At 36.3% G+C, this 18,499-nt stretch overlaps 1 protein-coding gene across 2 annotated transcripts in view; it reads left to right on the forward strand.

Annotated features, from left to right (window-relative positions):
• LOC128030056 (zinc finger protein 236) overlaps positions 1 to 18,499 on the forward strand; it is a 39,810-nt gene that overhangs the window by 15,745 nt on the left and 5,566 nt on the right. For both annotated transcript variants that reach the window (XM_052617532.1, XM_052617531.1), the window contains exons 11-27: positions 1,231 to 1,434; positions 2,065 to 2,197; positions 2,581 to 2,841; positions 3,667 to 3,830; positions 4,748 to 4,840; positions 5,565 to 5,704; positions 6,033 to 6,133; positions 6,790 to 6,941; positions 7,378 to 7,560; positions 7,943 to 8,231; positions 10,216 to 10,319; positions 11,444 to 11,869; positions 13,436 to 13,581; positions 13,690 to 13,909; positions 14,831 to 15,007; positions 16,505 to 16,645; positions 18,031 to 18,188. In XM_052617532.1, coding sequence (XP_052473492.1) covers positions 1,231 to 1,434; positions 2,065 to 2,197; positions 2,581 to 2,841; positions 3,667 to 3,830; positions 4,748 to 4,840; positions 5,565 to 5,704; positions 6,033 to 6,133; positions 6,790 to 6,941; positions 7,378 to 7,560; positions 7,943 to 8,231; positions 10,216 to 10,319; positions 11,444 to 11,869; positions 13,436 to 13,581; positions 13,690 to 13,909; positions 14,831 to 15,007; positions 16,505 to 16,645; positions 18,031 to 18,188 — 3,092 coding nt within the window. The remainder of the gene's footprint in view (positions 1 to 1,230; positions 1,435 to 2,064; positions 2,198 to 2,580; positions 2,842 to 3,666; positions 3,831 to 4,747; positions 4,841 to 5,564; positions 5,705 to 6,032; positions 6,134 to 6,789; positions 6,942 to 7,377; positions 7,561 to 7,942; positions 8,232 to 10,215; positions 10,320 to 11,443; positions 11,870 to 13,435; positions 13,582 to 13,689; positions 13,910 to 14,830; positions 15,008 to 16,504; positions 16,646 to 18,030; positions 18,189 to 18,499) is intronic.

An 18,499-nucleotide genomic window follows, 5' to 3' on the forward strand; every position in this document is an offset into this window, starting at 1 on the left:
TTCTGTTACATGCACATACTTTGTCCAAGAGGTCCTAGATCAGGGGTATCCAATCCTTCACTCTATTGCAGAGTTTACCTTCACTACACTTAAGCCGTTTCTCAATACCAAGTATGCAAAATTCATACTTGACAAGTTCGACTTGGGAGTGCGAACTCCTGAGGATGGGAGGACACAAGCCTAGTAATCCTGCGAATGGAATGGCAGCGTACTACTCTGGTTAACAATAAGATGAAATATGATATCTAAAACCACTGTCTCTTTTCATTTTCATTTAAACATATTATTAGCCACAAAAGTGCAGTTATGGAAATGCGTACATATTTTGGTTGGCCTCACTGTGTGTATACTTAACAAAACAAAATATTAAACGCAACCCTCTTTTCATTTTCATTTTAAAAATATAAACTTAATAATAGGTGGTTCAGGCGATATGTGCATATAAACTCTGATTATCTTCACTGTATGTATGTTTATAATAAAATTAAATATGACAAAGCACAACTCCGCCTCTTTTTGTTAAATGTCAGTTTTAATAAACAATAATAGCCATTGTTATAAGAGTAAAAGAGGCTCATATAATAGGAAATAAAGACAAAAGCATACAATTCAGTCAAACATATGCTACAAAGTCAGTGCTCTACAGTACTATGGTAAAGTTAAATAAATATAAAAAGTTATGAAACATAACTTTGTGCTCAGCCAAAATGATATGACCTGGAGCAAAAAAAAAAGGATTCATGAGACGAAAGATTGCCTGTTAGATATAAAACAAATTATGTCTCATGTTTAACCACTACAGAGACATCACAGTCAGTGGCAAATGTCAGAAAGACTAGCCGAGGTGAGGCCGCTCTCTGTGGGATACATGAGCACCGAGCGCCTGGTGATCACCTGGAGCTCACATCTCCGACGCAAAGTTTCAAATAGATGCTGTCTTTATAAATAAACCATAGATTTGAGTTTTGAACAACTATATTCTCACCTGAAATCCATTTCATGCACAATGACAGTAATATTTTGAAAATGATAGTGGTTTTCTCCACATTTTGATAGTCTTGAAATTTCCACAATTGCCCAAATGCAACAGTAAGGTAATGGGGCACACTTCCTCAACAGGTGCCAGATCAAGATGTGTAAACAAATGAAGGAGTAAATCTGCAGTCTTTCATTTGCAAAATATATGTTTGTATATATATTGACTCGACATGTTTATCTGCCTCTCCTTAGGTCAACGGCCGTTCCCTTGTCCTCACTGCGAGAAGTTCTTCCGTACATCAGGCCACAGGAAAACCCATGTCACTTCACACTTTAAGAGTATACACCATAAAAAACACAAATACCCTCGAAAAACTCACAAAACCAGAGTTTCCAGGAGCAATCTGCCTTTGCCTGATATACCTCTCCAGGAGCCAATCCTCATCACAGACATGGGTACGAAAGATCATCAGCAAAGTGTTTCCATGCACCTTTACAGTACAACAGTACCTGAGCTTGTTCCTCACATACCATAGAGTTATATTCTGTCTAAATCAGGGTCAGAAATTAACCCAGCTCAGGGGAAAAAAGCTTGAAATGTTGGAAGGCAAAAATCCCTGAAGAGAATGTCTCCGTGTTATCAAATCTTTGGCATACAGTATTTCTTAAAGTTAATATTTTCCCTCTCTGACACTGATATAAACAATGCTGTGCCTCTTTCAACTAATTTGTGACTGTATTAACACTTTTTGTTCTACATTTTTTTTATTTTTGTTTGCTACTGACAACTGAAATGGATTAATAAAAAAAAAGATGTTTTACACACTGTGATTGAATATTCACTGTTATCCATAGATAGACTGAATATTCTCAGAATATTTCGATATTCTCAGAAATATATTAGATTTTCTATAATATAACACAGCTTAAATCTTTCCGCTATCCAAACAGTCCTGAAGTTAATATGGTTGTTAAAATAGCCATGTGCACCAAAAAACACTGACTGGTGACTGAAGTATCATTAATAAATGTGAATGTTTTCATTTCATTTATTTATTAATTTTCACGTTGTCCTTCTCCCTGCAGGGCTCCTGCAGAGCCAGAACTCACGGGCCGCACTGCAGCAGTATCTGGACATCATGGAGAATGACCGTCCGTATAAGTGTGGATACTGCAGCAAAGCCTACAAGAAGTCAAGTCACCTTAAGCAGCACATCAGGTCCAAATTATGCACCGTTAGAAATAAACAGATTTAGTCCGAAAATAATGAAAGGGGAATCCTGTGGAGGACAAACAAGTGGGAATCATCAGAACTTTTGTCATATAAACCCTGTTTACCTTGAAAAAATGTGAAAAAGCAATCACGCCGATTCAGATGTTGATTCAGTAACTGCTGATGGCATGCTGTTTGCACACTGGCTTGCCAAAATGTCAAAAAACATGATTCTGTACATTCAGTCGCACCTCGCCAAATACTGCTCTAGAAAGAGAGTAAATAGATGTAGTTAGTGACAACAAGATGAACTTAAAAATGAAAACCTAAAATGGTTCAGTTGAAGTGTTTTAATGACTAATGTGAGAGTGTGTTCGTGTGTTTTGCAGGTCACATACAGGTGAGCGGCCGTATAAGTGCCTGCAGTGCAGTAAGGGCTTTGCTTCATCCGGCGTACTGAAAGCTCACATCCGCACACACTCTGGCCTCAAAGCCTTCAAGTGTCTGCTGTGTGACACCACCTTCACCACCAGCGGGAGCCTGCGACGCCACATGACTACCCACAGCGACATACGGCCCTACATGTGTCCCTACTGCCAGAAGACCTTCAAATCCTCGCCCAACTGCAGAAAGCACATGAAAACACACAGGCGAGTTGTCATGTCTGTCTAATGGTCATTAAAGGGATAGTTCACCCAAAAACGAAAAAATCAAGTTGTTTCAAACCTGTATGAATTTATCAATTTCTTCTGCTGAACACAGAAGATGGTATTTTGGAAAATGTGGTTATCCAAACAGTTGCTGGTAGCCATTGACTGTAAGAAGAAAAAAAATGCTATGGATGTCAATGGGAACCGGAAACCATTTGGTTTCATTTCAAGAAATTCATACAAGTTTGGAACAACTTGAGGTAGAGTAAATGTAGAGTTTTTGGGGGGAACTATTCTTTTAATGAGCAAGCAAACACCCTGAAACCTGTCCATCATGGAAAGCTGTTCTTATTGGATGGGATTGTAGGTCATTCTGAAGATATGCACATAAATATGAGCAGTAGTTTATCTGTTTTTAGCTGCAAATACAGCACAAATCACATCAACACAAACACGCTGTGTACTGTGTGGTACGATTTAAGTTAAACTTGTCATATTTTACAAATTTGAAAAGTCATACCCAAAGCATCTTCGAATTTTTCTCTTGTGTTATATGATTTGTGTTTTATGAATTATATTTTATCAATGGATTTCTACAAGATCCTTTTATGTTCTATGTCAGTTCATAGTGTAGTGTCATCCAATATTACTGGGCAATAAGACCAAATATTTCAGATTGATTGACATAAATGAAGACCAAATCCTCTGAGCTCCTTCCCAGCACCCTTTACATGCAATGAGTGATATAAAAAGTGTGTTATGCTGTGATATCTGTAAGGCAGCGAGTTAACAGTCATATTTTGTATTTGTTGTGTTTGTTCTCAGGTATGAGCTGGCACAACAGCTGCAACAGCAGCAGAGCTCAAATGACATGGAGCCGTCCACAGCCGTGGTTGGCACAGGGTCCCAGAGCATGCTTGAGGTGGTGGGAGACGGCCAACAGGTGACACTGCCCACTGCGCTGGCGGAAGATGCTCTGCAAGAAACAGGTGAGAGGGACACGAGACCGTTTCTCTAACAGTATCGTTTTCTGTGACACTGACACTGAGAGGCTAGTGAGACTGGAGGTCACGTTTGTTTCAGGCAATGCCTCCTCCAAAAATGAATGAGAAAATAATTCACAGTTAAAAATGTATAAGAAACAAATAATACCCTTTGGTATCTCATTTACTATTACGATTATTTGCATTGTGAAATGTACTGATGTGTATAGATTAATCCACACTAGAATATGAATTCACATCATATCCCCTAAATATTAAAATCAACATCGACCAAAACATTTAAATAAATAAATTCATGTTTGTAGTTAATGCATTATTGCATGCAGTTGATTTTAAGATCAGAAAAAGGGGCTTATGGGTTCATGAAACTATTTGTAATAACAATTTGATGTACTGCTGAAATATAGACCCCAGACAAATGTTGATTTCTACAACAATGTCTTTAAGCATCTCATTTGCACAAAAATAGATTCAGCATTGAATAAAATCATTCAATAAAAGAATAAAAACTGACCAAGAAATACAATGAATTTCAACTCATTTAATTATGTAAAACAATGCAAACATGTCTTATGGACTTAATATTACTATATTTAATATTAGAAGCTTAATAGCAATGTTAAGCTTACGCATACAAATCAGCACAACTTACTTTAGTTAAAAATGATGTGTGTGTGTGTCATTTGTATTATTTCACAGCTCAAATTGTTTTACTGCTAAAAAAATAAAAATAAAAAGACTTGAGAACTTGCTTGTCCTGTGTTGTGTTGTCCTGATATCCAGAACACCACAGCATGCCACTGGATTGTTCACATAAAATCATTACTTTATTTAAATTAAAAGATGGGATTGATGTCTAAAAAAACGATTTAATCTAATATGAAAATTGTGTTTATCCACAGAATCGTTTGTGAGTGCGCAGCATGCTCACATGGGACAGTTTGAGGCACCCGCGCTGCCTCAGTCCACATTTGAACAGCCGGCTATGACGCAAGGTAACATCTGTACAACCTTCTGTAAATATACTTATTTGGGACTAAATTTGCAGGCAGCTCATTGAGTAACGTTACAACGAAGATTGTTCTGCCTCCACCTTTTTGTTTTAGTCATTTATGTATGAAGACTGAAACATAACTCTACATATAAACTAAATATTAATGGATGCAGCGGTGTTTCTTCTTGCCTTAATAAAACATTAACTTCCTGAATTGTACATAGTCTCTTGCAAAAAATTGTTTTGCGTGATTGGCAGTTCACACGTTTCAGTGTTAAGCATAAACTCTGGATTTGTTTGGTTTTGTTTTTCAACTTTATGTAACTGGCCACAAATGTAATGGTTTGATAAAAACAGCCTCAAAAAGCTTGTGTATTATTAGACGCACTTCAATCCTTTAGACATTTATGATGTCGACATTTAAACAGCACATCTCTGTGTGCATCGCTCTGTGTTGTGCATGGTGAATAAAATAAATCATTAGTTAGTTGTGTGCTTGTGGGGGGGGGTCTCAGCCAAGTGATGGTGAGTTATGTGCCTAGATACTGTATTATGGTGAATCAAATACGCTGCACCAGATACATTGTGCATTCATTGATACTAATAGGAATAGTGTGCTTTAAAGATTAAGAGTGAAACTCTCAAGCCCATTAAAATATATCCATGCTAAACTTATGCAAGTTAATATAATGTTTTGTATAAAATATATGTGTGCTCTGTTGCAGGTTTCACCATATCTGAGGGATTTACTCAGCAGGCACATTTCTCTTCAGTACAGCAGCTTCAGGACTCGAGCACACTGGAGTCACAAGCCTTGACCGCCAGCTATCACCCTCCCAACATACTGCACGTAACACACTCCGAGGTACAAACACACCACCCCAAAAAAAATAATAGTCCGAGAGCTTTTCAAGAAACCTGGCATTGATTGTTATTGGCTCTGTGATGACGCACTGCTCCTCTGTTATATTGTATTGTATCGCTTTTGATAAAAGCATCTGCTAAATGTAAATGAATGTTAATGTTCCATAGTATTAGCACACCATAAATATAATATATATTGACGCATCCATTTACCATTGTACCACCACAGCACAGAGTCATACAGAAAACATACATGAAATTAAAGTGAGATTAAATTGTTATGTTAATTGTTTGTGTGTGTCTGTGCGTGTGCGTGTGTGTGTGTGTAGACGAGTGGTTTATTGCAGGAAGCGAGTCAAGGAGAGCTACAGCTGTCTATCCAGACGCAAGACTTCCAGGATGAGGATGAAATCAACAAGAGAGTCTATCAGTAAGTTAACATACCTTAAACATGAATATGTCTTGAATATAATGAATGTGTCTTTATACCAGCCCTGTCACTAATACATTTGTGATAAAATGATAAAAAAGCAATAAATCTGTAAAGGAAAACAACTACTTTGTTCTTGTAAACTCCTAGTGTACAGTAGTTATTCTTTTGCAATTTCTGTAAATATATTTAGCTGTATTGCAATATGTAAGTATTTCTGTGCTATAAAGAAACGTGCATGAATATGAAAATGCAGTGTTCGATGCACTTGATGTTTAATAAAAAAGTTAATAAGCGGCTTACAAAAACATAATGCAGTACCCGCTCACAGTCTGACACACATCTTAAACACGCTCACATAAAGTCTGTCACAGAGCGTGAGAACTGAATTGAGTTCTTTTTCACAGTTTATTGCGCTTAAATAGCCAAGTACACACCAAATGTCAGAATGACTGTCTTGTTTACTATTCACAAAAAACATATTTTGCTAATTTTGCACAAATCCTATTATTTTCTTTGTAAACAAAGATTTGTGCTTCACTTGTCCCAATATCTACTTAAGCCAGAAATCCTTTTATGTGCAAAAAGTGGTTGTACTACAGTCTGCTGCATATATTTTGTTCAGTTTGTGCAGTAATTTGTGTTTTGTTTCCTAGGTGCAGTATGTGCGATAAGAGCTTTAAAAAGTCCAGTCACCTAAAGCAGCATGTGCGCTCTCACACTGGAGAGAAACCTTATCGCTGTAACCTCTGTGGGAGGAGCTTTGTGTCCGCTGGAGTGCTCAAATCACACCTGAACACACACACAGGTGACACGAACTAACAGTGAAAAATACTTCTAAAGCATTTGTTAATCTTAGTCCATGTTCATTTGAACATTTCATTCAAATCTAAAACTGTATCTCTTAATATTAATTAATGGACTTGAGCTAATGTGAATAGTTATATTTGGTTACACTTTATTCTAAGGTGTCCTTGTTACAGTGTAAATATACATTTAAGTACTGAGTAACATTATGTACTTGCTATATGGTTAGGGTTAGGATTAGGGTTTGTCTTAGGGTTACTTGCATGTTATTATAATACTAAGTACTAAGTAGTAAGTATAATACTAAGTTAGTATATACTAAGTATTAATGGGACCTTATTGAAAAGTGTTACCAAAAAACTATTTCATCATACATTCTGAAACCCTGGCCTCGTCATATAAATGTTGCCTCTGTGGCTGTTCTTCTGCTTTCTCAGGAGTGAAGGCTTATAAGTGTAACATTTGTGACACCTGCTTCACCACTAACGGCAGTCTGAACCGACACATGGTCATCCACTTGAACACAAAGCCCTTCAAGTGCACAGTCTGCGATGAAAGCTTCCGCACCGTCATGCTGCGCAGGAAACACTTGAAACTCCTGCATGCTGTCGGTCCCAAAGGTACTGACAAACTGAAGCAACAATTTCTGAATAAACTATCAATTTCTGCTGTTATGAAAGCGCTTGTGACAGTGCAGATATCGAGTTGCAATGAATTTGTGCATGCAACAGACGCACCCAACAAAGAGACACATCCCTTTTAAACAGTGCTTAAATCATAGGGATTAAATCAGAATAGAACATTTCTAAATTTGCATGTGAAAACCTTGCAAGTGAACCTCAGAGTTCAAGTCATAACCCCTTCATATAATTTTTACAGTCATTTTTGGGTTTATGGTTGCATTGCAAGTTGTACAATTAAATGGAACTTTACACAGCCAGGTTAGTAATGTGAAATCATCTTAAAACGTCGCTGGTGTTAACATATAGTTGATGTCCATAGTTCTGGAAACTGATGAAGGTGAGGAGGATGATGAGTCCGACCGCTCAGGGATGAAAAGAAACCGCAGTGGTATCATCACATTAACTGAAGAGCAGACAGCAGAGCTGGCGAAGAGAGACCCCGGGGATGAAGCATCTCTTTCAGAGAAGGTTCTTGCTCAGACAGCTGCTGAACGAGATCGAATCAGCGAAGTCAAAGACAAATGTGTTGAGCTCAACATAGAGCCAAAGTTTGCAAACCGTTGCCAATTCTGCCCAAAGAGCTTCAAGAAGCCCAGTGACCTAGTGAGGTAATCATCTTATATGTTTCATTAATGCATAGAATATAAAAAAAATAACATATATTGTGTTTTGTCTTGTCAACTGTGTTATCAGCTGATCTAAACTGCTTATATGGTTGGTTTATAAATTCTCATGGTTATGATGTCACACATTACTCATAACCATGATGTTACAGAATAAACCGAAAGGTTGGTGCATCTGTGGCAGTGACTGGCTTCTAGGATGTGGCTTGGACATGTGTGAAATGAAAACATGTCAAACCGATGAACACAAAAAACGTTTAACGTAGAGTTTAACTAATAGCCTGTAAAAGTGTGGGAACAAAATGTTTCATTGGAACTGGATGGGGATTACTGATAAAATGTGTTTGACTTGTGTTTTTCATTAGTGAAAGGGAGAATTATGTTTTGTTTTGTGCTCAAGTTGCTTTGAGAAGAGATCTGCTCAATAGGGGTGGGACAAAATATAGATAGGGCGATATATCATTGTCCTTCTCCATGCAATACGAAAATCGATATGCTGGAGCCAAAAATCTATATTTAATTAATGTAATAAGGAGCTAAATAGTTTTCCTTGCTTCCAGCATCACTACCTCATGGCTCCCCGAGGTGGCGCTCAACACGTGAATGAGGGAAATGTGAACATAAGTTAACTAGCCTAAGAAAAAGAGGTTTTTAATGGGATGGTGGACTGCAAAGTCTGGACCCACTTCGGCTTTTGTGCCATTGATGAAATAAACAAAATCTACAGAGAATACGCAATTTGCAAGAACTTCATTATTATGTGTTTTGCCAGTTAAATATTTAATTTGCGTGCTGTTCTGCCATGCGCTTTTTCTGAGCGCGTACACCTAAAGTGCACACTAAAAAGCCTGTTAAACATCGCCTGATTACTAGTTATCTTTCACGTCTGATTGTCAAAAACACACAAGGTTTACACATGAAGTTGGTTATGTCTAAAGAGAAAGTAAACGGTTGAGGGAAAAACATGCCTGTATATTAACGCGACAGCAGACTAATTTTACTAAACATGCTGCAGTTTGTCATTAAAGGAATAGTTCACCCAAACACTTTAAATTCTGTCATTATTTTACTCTCATGTTGTCCCAAACTTTAAATTATTTATTGTACAGAACACAAAAGATATTTTGGAAAATGTGGAAAAACCAAACAGTTGCTGGTCCCTATTAACTTTAAATGTTTAAAAATACTATGGTAGTCACTGAGGACCAGCAACTGTTTGGTTACCCACTTTCTTCAAAATAACAGGTATGTTCAGCGGATGAAATAAACTCATTCAGGTCTTAAAATAACTTGAGAGTGGGTAAATGACAGAACTGCTGTATTGCATCATGGTACCTTCTGATTGCTAAATGAATAAATGTGTGAGAGATAAAGGCCAATGAAAGTAACAGGAAATAAACGTCAGCCAATGCATTCACAGTAACCATATCACATATGGTATCTACAATGTCTGTGCATTGTAAGTAGTTGTAATTTATCTATGAATAATTGGACTTTGTTTTGTTTTATTTTATTTTTTTATAATTTATACATGAGTTTATTTTTATGCTTTGAATCAGTGGTTAAGATTTCTAGAATGAGTAAGTGGCTTCCAATTTGTGGTACGTGAGGATTGCAAATCGAACATACAGATTGCAAGATTTTTGGTGCAGTTTTATGAATCTGTTAGTATGGAAACTCTGATTTGCTAAAATGAGGTAGCGGTTTAAAAATCGGTCAGTATGGTTTATAAACGCAGTACAGAACAGAATAGTGATAGCTTTTTTACCTGCATCTAAAGAGCAAGGATCGACAATTCTGGACAATGACATGAGATGTTTAAGAGAAATGAAGGCGATATATGAGACTGGAGCAGCTATTTATGAATAGGGTCATAATTGCCAACCATTATTCACATCATCAGGGATTCAACTCATGGGAAAGAACTTAGCATTGCTTGCCTGAGTGTACGTTTTCTTTCATTTTTCAGACACATCCGGATACATACAGGCGAGAAACCATACAAGTGTGATGAGTGTGGGAAGTCTTTCACAGTAAAATCCACATTGGACTGCCATATTAAGACGCACTCAGGTGAGATGTATATAGGAATATAGTTCTGTGTAAATCATGTGTTTGTGTTTATATTTTGTAGTGGAGTCAATTATTACTACTATTTGGTGTTGGGTGTTTTGTACAAATCACTAACCCTAAGTTTTAAACTCCAGCATTTAACTCATCCCATAAATAATACACTGAGAGAAAAAAAATGGTGTACGAGTTATTTGGAAACAGTTCACTTTCAGATAAATGGCACAAATAATTACAAAGTAAACTGAATAGTATTTTCTGGTAATTTTTTATTTTATTTTTTTTATTTACTTTATCAACTTAAAAAAGTCATTTATTACATATATGATTACTTTCCTTAGTGTATTTTTTTACCTGGTGGATGATAAAACTGCACAAAAAAAATGACTTAAAAGACTTAAAATGAGGGAAGATACTACCTAGTCCTTTTTTTATATATATATAAAATGCTGGGAAGGTTTTTTGTTTTTGTTTGTTTGTTAGTTTTTTGCCCACTTTGAATACCATGCATTTTGCCAAAAGTCAACACTATGAACCCCCCCCTAAAGATTCATGTAAAAATAGAAACCCTCTATTGTAGCTTGTCAGAGACTAAAAATATATTAATTATATGGAATTCCTCTTATATTGTTAGGGATATATTTTATTGAAATTTTACTTACATTTTTATTAGTAATACGTGTACTTTTATTATAAAATTATTGGCACTGAAACAGTTTTTTTGTTTTAGGAATACTTTAAATGACTTTGCAAACTGAGGTGCAAATAGATTCATATAAGAAATAATTAAAGACGGACCATTGTTTTATATATGCACAAAATAATGCACAACCTAGGTGGTGATGTGCCTTGGGTGTGGATTATTTTCTAATAATTGAACAGACTAGCAATTGAAATCCAGAAAACTAACAACCAAAAACCTAATTTCAACATTTTGACAGAGAAACTCAAAAACATTCAGTTCTACTTGGATGATTTCATAAGTTCTCATGTATTTCATATTTTGACAAGCTACAATAATGTGTGTGTGTGTGTTGTGTTTTGATCTGACTCATTGATGTTTAAAGCCACCAACATCCTTGTTGTATTTAAGGCTCTAAAAGGTTCATGTGCATGTTTCTGTGCAGGGCAGAAGCTGTTCAACTGTCACATGTGCAACACATCCTTCTCCACGAAGGGCAGTCTCAAGGTCCATATGCGTTTACACACTGGCTCCAAACCCTTTAAGTGCCCTCACTGTGATCTCCGCTTCCGGACATCTGGTCACCGCAAGACCCACATCCAGGGTCACATCCGGCCCTCGGACCGGAAGGCCAAGCGGAGCTCCAGCACTGAGCCACAAAGCTCAGGAAGAAGAGAAGTCCAAAGTGTTTCTCAGACTCAGCATCCCTCCTCAGCTGTGGACACTCAGCCTTCTGTAGGACTATTACAGACTGCCACAACAGATCCTAGCATCTACATCCCAGGAAACTCAGTGCTCGCAGGCCAATATGACCCCAGTCTGCTGCAGCAAGGGCTGGTAGGGCAAGCTATACTGCCTGCTACTGTGTCAGGTAATGACAAACTGTACAAACATCATATGTTCATTCACACCGCTAGCCAAAGTCAAGTCAAATGTATTTCTTATTAGTTTATAACAAGGTTGTTGTAAATCAACCTACCCTGACATATCACTTACATCATAACATCATCATCAAACCTATGTCATTTAGTACATCATATAACCATTTCTGTCTCACATAATGTGTGAATGAACAGCTCCAGATTCAGAACTGGGCTCAAACAATGCATCGAGAGACATAAGCACTGCATCACAATTGAATTTGAAGATTTATTATTACCATGCATTTGGAAAATCATGTTGTGGTGCATCTTTTCAAATGTCTCTGTTATTAGTTACAACCAGTCATGGAGTACTCAACAAAGTGGTTCATTCAGTTATTTTAGCTATATTAATTAAAGGAGACATCCAAAATGTGTAGTGTTTTAGGGGCGACAGGAAAGGTTTGAAATCCTTCTTTTAGACCCATGATAGGACTTAAGTCTTATGTCAGTAAACATTATTTATTTGAAAAATATTTTTATAAACTTTAATTCATTTCTTTTATAGGGTTAAAAATGATGAAAATGCTAAATGCAGCCTTAAGGATCTTCAAATAGGTGTAACAGTGATGCTAGTTGTTATTCTAAAAGCTCAAGCCTTAATGGTATATTTCACCCAAAAATTACAATTCTAGCATCATTCTTCTTAAAGGGATAGTTCACTGAAAAATAAAAATGATGTCATTAATAACTCCCCCTCATGTCATTTCAAAACCATGAGACCTCCGTTTATCTTCGGAACACAGTTTAAGATACTTTAGATTTAGTCCGAGAGCTCTCAGTCCCTCCATTGAAACTGTGTGTACGGTAAACTGTCCATGTTCAGAAAGGTAAGAAAAACATCATCAAAGTAGTCCATGTGACATCAGAGGGTCCGTAAGAAAATTTTGAAGCATCGAAAATACATTTTGGTCCAAAAATAGCAAAAACGACGACTTTATTCAGCATTGTCTTCTCTTCCGTGTCTGTGTGAGAGAGTTCAAAACAAAGCAGTCTGGATATCCGGTTCGCGAAAGAATCATTCAGTTCACCAAATCGAACTGAATCGTTTGAAACGGTTTGCGTCTCCAATACGCATTAATCCACAAATGACTTAAGCTGTTAACTTTTTAAATTTGGCTGACATTCCCTCTGAGCTCAAACAAACCAATATCCCGGAGTAATTCATTTACTCAAACAGTACACTGACTGAACTGCTGTGAACAGAGAACTGAAGATGAACTCGTTTGTTATCTGGCTCGGCTCAGTGTTCATCTTCAGGACACAAGGACACAAATAAAGATATTTTTAGTATAATCTCGTTGTCTTTGTCCATCCATTTAAAGACTTTGATTCGATCAATGAAAATTATGAGATAATTGAAAAAATAATCTTTGTTTGTGTTCCAAAGATGAATGAAGGTCTTGTAGGTTTGGATGAACTAAGTTTTCTCTCCATCTCTCTCTCTCTCTCTCTCTCTCTCTCTCTCTCTCTCTCTCTCTCTCTCTCTCTCTCTCTCTCTGCCCATCCTGGCCCAGCTGGTGGGGACCTGACTGTGTCTTTGTCAGAGGGTCTCGCTACACTTGAAGGCATTCATTTGCAGCTCACTCCTACAAACCTGGTGTGTCCAAATGTGCAGATCTCTGGGATAGACCCCAGCAACATCAACAACATCACTTTGCAGGTAACAGCTAAAGAGACTCAGATTAGTTACTTTTAGTTAGTTAGTTAGTTAGTTAGTTAGTTAGTGACGAGCCCGATGATGCAGCAATGTGTGTTTGTCTCTGTTTAGATCGACCCCAGTATTCTGCAGCACGGCAGTTTGCTGTCTCACTCTCTGACGACTGACTCCGGTCTGACGCCGCACACAACAGCTCACCTCATGACTGCTGGAGATGCGTCGGTTCCTGCTAATGTAGTCCTTCACCCTCTGAGCGGCCTCTCGCTGCAGCCTCCACCTGCCTCGGCCAGCGTCACCATCAGTAACCTTACAAACGAGCAGGAGAATGCCAGTGTGTCTCTTCTTTGTGTCTCTCTTTTTTTTTCATTGTCCATTCTTCTCTTTTACATGAGGTTTCTCTCTCAGCCATGCCCAGGTCATATTTCACATACAAAAAAAGAAAATTATTAACATGCTGCTTATTTATCCTTAAGGAAATTATGCCTATTTTAGTGTTATAAATCCACTTTCCAGAAATGATATTACTAAAGTAGGTGAAATATGTTAATTATTAGTTTACATCTCATTGTAATAAATAAAAATAATTTTCACCATTAACAATAATTGAGAATTCTCAAACACTAAAAAGGACACTTTACAGTAAAATAACTTAAAACTCATCAAGTGGCCAGTGCAAGGCAAGCCAATGTTTCAAATGTTTCAAAAAGGCTCATAACCCATGAGTTTAATGCGGGTTGACATAACTGAGATGGTGACAGATATTTTCAACTTTCATTTCCCTCTTCTATATTTTTATAGCATTATGAATTTACATTCATGTGCATATCTTTATTTTCACAAAACAAAAAAAGTTGGTTTTAAAGGGTTCACCTAAAAATGAGGCTTATTTTGGGTGCTAAAGCAGCAACCTGAGAGCTGACTCTGACTCTACAACTTAAATGCTGATAAATGTTAAACATCAATTGTTAAATGTGACCCTGGACCACGAAACCAGTCATAAGGGTCCATTTTCTTCAATTGAGATTTATACATCATCTGAAAGCTGAAGAAATAACTTTTCATTGATGTATGGTTTGTTAGGATAGGACAATTTTTGGTCGAGATACAACTATTTGAATATCTGGAATCTGAGAGTGCAAAAAAATCAAAATACTGAGAAAATCACCTTTAAAGTTGTTTTGTTGAAAGGAATATTTTGAGTTCTTTGTCCAGATGTAACCTGAGTCCTGTATTAATATGTTTGTCTTGTCAGGTTCTCAGGAGCTGTCGCAGGTGTCTAATGCTGCAGGTCTTGTAAGCGGTGGCAACAGTGCTCCAGAAATCACTCTGACTATTAATAATTCCAGTCTGACACAAGCTTTAGTACAGACCAGTGCTGCTAGGTCCACACCTGCCACCAGTACACGGGAGATCACACTCACTATAGCAGGTACAAACACACACACACACACAACCTTGCAAACTATGCAGACACACACTGCTGCACTCTCTGTTGATTCTACTGCTCAGGTTAAACAAACCCCAAAGGTGACATCATTTTTTCCACTTGCAATTTGGATGCGGTTGTGTGCTAAATCATAAATGAGTTGTTTTTTAGGAAGATACTTTTTGAAGTTGTAAAAATGCTCCAAAGATGACAACAGTTTTTTATGGAGTTGACCTCCTTTTAGTCAAAATTATTGCGTTCTCGGCATAGATTTTTTTTTTTTAAATAAAAAATACAGTAAAAACTGAAATATTGTTACAAAAAAAAAAAACGAAAAGTGAAAAAAAATGTAATATAAAATTACAAAACAATGTTATTTATTACTGTGATGCAAAGCTGTATTTTCAGCATCATTACTCCAGTCTTCAGTGTGACATGATCTTCAGAAATTATTCTTATATGCTGATTTTAATTAATCAAAAGTGACGGTCGAGACATTTACAATGCTACAAAAGAATTCTATTTCAAATAAATGCTGTTCTTTTGAACTTTGTATTCATTAAAAAATTTCTGAACAGATGATTTCCACAAAAAAATAGTAAGCAGGAAAGACCATAATAAAAACCATAATTAATAACTGAGGATCCATAATAATAATTGATAATAATTGAGCACAAAATAAGGATAATAAAATAATTTCTGAAAGATCAGTGTGGCACTGAAGACTGGAGTAATGGCTTCTGAAAATTCAGTTTTGCCATCACGTGAATAAGTTACATTTATAATATATATGTTATAATGTATATATTTTAATCATTATTCACTACTTAAATTTGTTAATTTAAGTTCATTTAACAATTTGAATGTAAGCCTTTATGTTGCAAAACATGAAATAAACTATATTCAAGGTCAGGTCCTGCCACTGCAAAATAATAATAATAATTAAAAATATATATATATATATATATTAATACCATTCATAGGAAATAATATTAATAAAAATAACATTACATATGTATAACCATATCAGATAATACCAGTATATAAAAGACTTATCTCTAGAAATATAACAGGTGATGGAGATGCTGAAAGAGTCTGTTTGTATCCCTCTTCACCCTCGCTTGGCTTAAGAGACATCTTCACTGCTGCTTCTCATTATTTCGACGTGTTGTATTATGATTTTTGTGATGCCAGTTGTGTGCCAAATTAATTAATTTATTGATTTAACTTACAAGCCTTAGTGAATAAATGATTTTCTCTGAATTATGAAATTTGCAGTAATTATTAAAATAGTGTCCAGTTAAGATCAAACTCAAATACGGATTCTATTCAAATTAACTTGTTTCTGAAGTTGGGATTCTAAAGGCCCTGATATACTTTGGGTGAAATTCTAAGGAGTAAAAAGAATATTACTCCACTTTTTCTTCAGGTGCTTTTGAATCGCCATGTCAAAGCAAACACTAATCTGTTCATTTATCTGTTCTCTGACTGTGTTTGAAGGTCAGGACCTGTTACCCCAGCACTGTCCCACCTCTACTTCAAATATGAACACTGAGATCAGACTGGCTCCAGGCAGCAACAGTCTGACGCTAAGCAATGAGCAGCTACTTCCTCAGAGTCCTCCTTCCTCAGCTATGACTGGTGAGAGCTGAATAATAATAATAAAAAAAGAAAAGTTTTGAGGATCTGACATCATGTAGACTCCAGTCCGAATCCTGGTCTGGCAAATACCATCCATTCATGTTTTTAGACCTTCATAACTGGACCTCAAGCTATTTTAGTGGAAGACCCCTGATGTAGAGTAATGTGTTTGTGGACGTTTACTGTTTATGGTACAGTAGAGCTAAAGGTTGCAAAAGGTGCATTTGAATATTATTCTTCTCTAAACCACTAGATGGCAGAAAAAGTCCTTTCAGCACTTTCCTAAAATTCTATGTTTTTGACTTTGAATGTAGAAATGTACAATTTGTCATTATAGTAAATAGCTGGCTGACTTTTCCATTTGTTGACTTGACATAGCTAGATTAAAAGGGTCAATTTCATTTATTAGGGTGGGTGTCTATCCTAGAGATGATCACGTTATTTATAATGTGACCATTTACGCATATTATTTTCCTCATATCATAAAATACAGGTATCATTACTACTCTAAAGCCAAATTAAATCATTTGGGGACGTCATTTGCGGCCCTGGACCACAAAACCAGCCTTCAGTGTAAATTTTTCGAAATTGAGATTAATAGATTATCTGAATGATGAATAAATAAGATTTCCATTGACGTATGGTTTATTAGGATCAGATATTTGACCGAGATACAACTATTTGTAAATCTGGATTCTGAGGGTGCAAAAAAAATCGAAATACTGAGAAATCGACTTTAAAGTTGTCCAAATGAATTCTTAGCAATGCATATTACTAATCAAAAATTACGTTTTGATATATTTATTGATAAAATTTACTAAATATCTTCATGGAACATGATCTTTACTTAATATCCTAATGAGGTTTTTTTGGCTATTGCAAATAATTTACCCCAGTGACTTAAGGTTTTGTGCTCCAGGGTCACATTGAATCAGTGTAAGAACCTTTCAGAATCTGTATTTTAATTACATTCATTTAAAATAATGGTTGAACAAATTTTTTTTTTTAAATTTTTCTAAACAGAATAAGGGACAAACTGTGCTAAGGTGGTTATTTTGAACAAGTATTAATTTAGAAATTATAAATATTTACCCCAAGTGGGAAGTTAAAGGCCTCCTTCACCCCTTAAATACATTTGTTATTTTTAAACAAATCAGACAGCTTTTTATTTCTTTTCTGTCACAGTTAAATAAAAGATGTAGATGTTTTCTTCAATCATACACTATGAAAGTGGTAAAAGCAAGATTTTCTTCACCATGACATGAGTTGACCTGAAAACTGTCCAAAGGAGAAACCTGAGTGAACTGAATTGAGGACAGTTCTCAGTTATGATGTTTAGAATGTTGATCCTATTGTTTGGTTGTGTCTCTTAATCTCCCCATCAGTCAATGCACTGGCACCCATCACCTCCCTGTCCCAGACAAGCATGTCCGCTCAGAGCCTGGTAATGTCGACAGCGAGCATGGTCAGCGATGGCAGTGTGACTCTGACTCTAGCGGACACACAGATACTGGATACGGTTTCTCTCAACCTGAACACACAGGTAAATGCACACGAGTGATAAAAGCTTTTAACAGATTATCAAGAGCACTTGCCATGTTATTATTCTCTATCAGAGAATTAACTCAAGCTCAGTTGTGATGAATCGTCAACATTTTCCCGCATTCTCAGTGGGTGATTTCTTGCACTAGAAAGCTGGACTCAAGTCTCTTTACAACCTGAAATTTTTTTTATTTTCTTTCAGTAATCACAATATAATAATCCAGTCTCTAAAAGTGATTTAAAGCAAAGTTTTCTTTTTGTGAAAAGAGCTAAATAAAATAAAAACTTTTGAAATATGAAATATCAGAATGT

The sequence above is a fragment of the Carassius gibelio genome, chromosome A16, assembly GCF_023724105.1.
Source record: "Carassius gibelio isolate Cgi1373 ecotype wild population from Czech Republic chromosome A16, carGib1.2-hapl.c, whole genome shotgun sequence".
In the NCBI taxonomy this organism is placed as follows: Eukaryota; Metazoa; Chordata; class Actinopteri; order Cypriniformes; family Cyprinidae; genus Carassius; species Carassius gibelio.